Genomic DNA, 3,922 nt, shown 5'->3' with positions numbered 1-3,922 from the left:
GTCACTGTGATGTGTACTCCTCTGCCACGGCATTCTGATACTTTCTCTGTGTACTGCATTTCTCTAAAGATGCTTATATCTGACATGTCACTGTAATAATGCTTCTTTGTGTTACATTTTCGCATAGCTACATCCTGCCTGATGCGACAATATGAAGATGTTCGTGTGTGTGGCATTTTTCTCAGGATGATATTTCCTGCTGCATTTTTCTGAAGTTCTTTTTTATGGTGCGTCATCGTGAGGTATCTTCCTTGTGGGCCATCTTTCTTCTAATCATTCATTTGGCCGCGTTGTACTTTTAATATATCATTTCGCTTGCCATTCTTATAGAAATTGTTCCCTTTGTCGTGTCACTATTAAGATTCTTGTGTGTGTTTCATCTGCTTTCTGACGATAGTCCTGTCCTGGGGGGTTGTGATGAAGTCTCCCGGGCCATGTCATTATGAGAATTTTTGTTGGTGTGGCATCTTTACGAAGATTCCTCTTACTGCGTTATATGGATGATATTTCTCTGTTTGACTCCTTTCTAAAGATGCTCTCTCCTTTTATCATGTTATTGCGACGGAATTCCCTCGCGAGGCATTCTTCTTATGAAGATATTTCCGTTCCACGGCATTCCTTATGATTCTATTTTCTGGCAGCAGCTCGAATATATTTTTTTTGTGTCATTTCTTCTATATTGATGCTTCTTCCTCCCCCGGCATCGTGAAGATGCTTCTTTGTTTGTCATGTTTTCTACGACGATTTACTCTTTTTGCGGCATATTGAAGATTTCCTCTCGTGTGTGATTTCCTCTATGAATATGCTCGTTTTCGGCGGCATGGTTAAGGTGCTGTTGCGTTGTTTATTGTTTTTATGAAGATTATTTTTTCTCCTGGTATCTCCCCGACGTTTCTCGGTTTCGTCCTCTTGAAGATGTTCTTTTGCATCGATTATTGTGAAAATGTTTCTTCACGTTACATCATTGTGAAGATGCCTTCCTGCCTGCATCCTTCCGGATAGGTTTTATTGTATGTCATTGTTTTTTATTAGAGATTTTCCTTCCTTAATATTCTGATGGACCTATTTTTTTCTTCTCTATGTGAAGCCATTATGAAGATATTTCCTTCCTTTGGCTATTTATGAGGAGGGCCACATATGTGAATTGTAAATATCATAAGCATACCGAGGTGGTAGGATTACTAAACAGGAATAATCTATCGATGTGTTAGAGGGCACTCTTATCCCTGGTGTCTTACTTCTTTAAAAGGCCTGATTTGCATGGAATACTACTATGTGAAAGATAGTGTTACGTGGATAATACTGTTAATTGGACAGCAAAATTGCGTCAAGGGTAAGGATTTCCTGGAGGGCTACTGTAGCAAGCCTATTGAGGTGTCCGTAGTACTCATATCCCGAGAGCACTGACATTTTCATCGTCTCGTTATTTCAGGAGCACAAAGCGGATTCGGGTACTCTTTGCAAAATCTCGTTGTGCGTCCTTGACGCTGGTGTTGTGCCTCGTTGCATGTGTACTATTGTTATATGGAGTGCATGAGTATTCTACAGCAGTGGCTTAAAACGTACTAAGTTGTTTGGATTCTCAATGGTCCACAATCCGGAGATTTTCATGGTATTGTCATATGGAACTCCTAGTAGCATAACTATTTGCATGAGCTCTAGTGCCATCATACTAAGCTGCACCTTTATGTGTTGTGCCATAATGTATATCATTATATTCAAAATAATATGTTATAGAACAGTGCGTGTGTGCTAAGAGTACCGTCATGTTAAGAATATTGTTATGTGGAAAATACTTCTATCTCAATGGCACAGTATCTTAGTGAGTATTCATGATTGGAAATGCTAATATGAAGAAAGTACACACGAATGTATAGTACTGATATCTGGAGTTAGGTAACGTGCTTGGTACACCGCTATCTGGAGAATACCGAAGGTGAAACAATCGTATTAAGTGATGTATTCGGGTGATAGGATATATTTCGCGTAACCTCTTACCATTTGGGGAAAGCTATCTTATGAAGACTGAACAAGCTCCGGTATTATTTTTATTTGAAGGAGACTCCTGTAGCCAGTGTGTTAATGTGTTAAGTGCACTGTTAATTGAAGAAAACTACTGTTATGTGGGGGGTCATGTACCTCTATGAATAAGCCTATCCTTGGATTATCATTATGTCAAGTGTCTTCATGTAAGTCTAATGACTTCATTAGAACACAGGCGGGATTGCGAAGCTCCTAAGCCCCATCTGTAATACTATTACTTAAAGAGTATTGCTACTCCAGGAGTATGATGATCTTAAGAGTCCATTTTTGCCTCACGTATTGAGGTTCTAGGAGTGAAGTTGTGCTATTGATAGAATCGTCTCTGCCTTTATCTAGCTTCATTAGTGGGACTATATCTATGGTACTATTTGTTGGAAAGTATGCGTGTACAGCTAATACCGTTATGTTAACAATACTCTTGTTTGGATTATACCTTCTTTTGAGGTATACCGTTTTATGGGAAGTATCGATGACTCGAAGTATCATTCTGTGAAAAGTACATAGGTATATGCAGTACTCATATCTGCATAGTGTTAAGATGCCTGGTACTTTACTATTCGAAGAGTGACAAGCTTACAACCGTACTGTCAAGTAATGTATGTTAAAGTCGATAAGATATATGGCATAATGTTTTATCATATGCAGAGTTACACCATACAGGGTACGAGCGTTTCCGTAATAGTTTTATATGAGGGATACTATGGTGTAAACCGCATAGACCTCTTCAGTCCTCCATCTTCTGAAGATTATTACGGCTATGTACCGAATGCTGTGCCTAGATGAGCATTCCTGTCTTTGAAGTGCCATTATGTAAAGGGTGTCTATTTAAGTTTAATGGTCCAATTATATGAAGTAAGGGATTGTACAACCTTTAAGAAATCTCGGCAACACCATGATTCCGATAATACTATGGTGCCAATAGTACTATGATTTGAACAGTACATCTGTGTGTGAAATATTGATATTTCACGAGTGTCATTTAGAGAGCAATATTCCGTCGACTGTATGGATATTCCAGAAGAACTATTGCGTGCATACAGCGGATGGGTATGGATTTTCATGGGTGATGATTACAGAAGTTGCCGTAGTACTCTTATATCAATGTACTAATGGTTGCCCTATCGTAATATCTGTTCTGCATTGTTATCTGAATAAACTACATCCGTGGGAGGTATGCATAATCTGGACCAGTATTTTGTGAGTATACTCATATGTGTGTAGTACCGTCAATTAGGGAGCACGGTTGTTCGTAGATTATGAATGTGCCTGAAGCACGATTATGTGAAGGGTCTAAACCTCGACGCCCAGCATTTCCGACTTTATTATACAAAGAACACTACTGTTACGGACTGTTAGCAGTCCCTGAAGTATTATTATATTAAGAGTGGTGCATTACATGATGCTTCATGACTTTAGCAGCACCGCTCTACCAAGTGTAAAGATATCCTTAGATTACGGCTGTGTCAGAAGAACTTAGCTTCAAGTGTTGATATTCCCATAGTACCGTCAGGTAAATACTCCACTTGTTTGCAAAGTGTTGATATGGAAGAAATAGCATCGGGGCGATAAGTATTATTGTGCCGGTAGTACTATGGCTTAAATAGTACTGACGTGCAAGGCGTATCATTATTTCTACCGTGTATGGGGGCCCCCGGAATACTATCATATGAGACACATAATTGGATGAAGTTCACAGATATACAGGCTGTAGTATTATATAAGGAGCACTACTGGGTAAGTTGTTGGAGCATGTGGAAAGTCTCTAGGACTATGAAGTATACAGCTGTACCAACAGTAGTATTATATGAGCGTTCAGGAATTATACTACTATTGTAAGGACTAAATGCATTGAACCCTGCACACCCCCAAGGACACATTT

At 39.2% G+C, this 3,922-nt stretch overlaps 1 protein-coding gene across 1 annotated transcript; it reads right to left on the bottom strand.

Annotated features, from left to right (window-relative positions):
• Positions 1 to 2,274: 2,274 nt before the first annotated feature.
• C922_04591 (hypothetical protein) lies at positions 2,275 to 2,529 on the bottom strand (the record flags this gene model as incomplete). The annotated part of the gene is made up of 1 exon (XM_008820170.1): positions 2,275 to 2,529. The coding sequence occupies one exon, from the start codon at positions 2,527 to 2,529 to the stop codon at positions 2,275 to 2,277; it is 255 nt and encodes an 84-aa protein (XP_008818392.1).
• Positions 2,530 to 3,922: the final 1,393 nt, after the last annotated feature.

The sequence above is a fragment of the Plasmodium inui genome (genome assembly GCF_000524495.1).
Source record: "Plasmodium inui San Antonio 1 unplaced genomic scaffold supercont1.25, whole genome shotgun sequence".
NCBI lineage: Eukaryota > Apicomplexa > Aconoidasida > Haemosporida > Plasmodiidae > Plasmodium > Plasmodium inui.
This window is presented reverse-complemented; position numbering and strand designations above follow the sequence as displayed.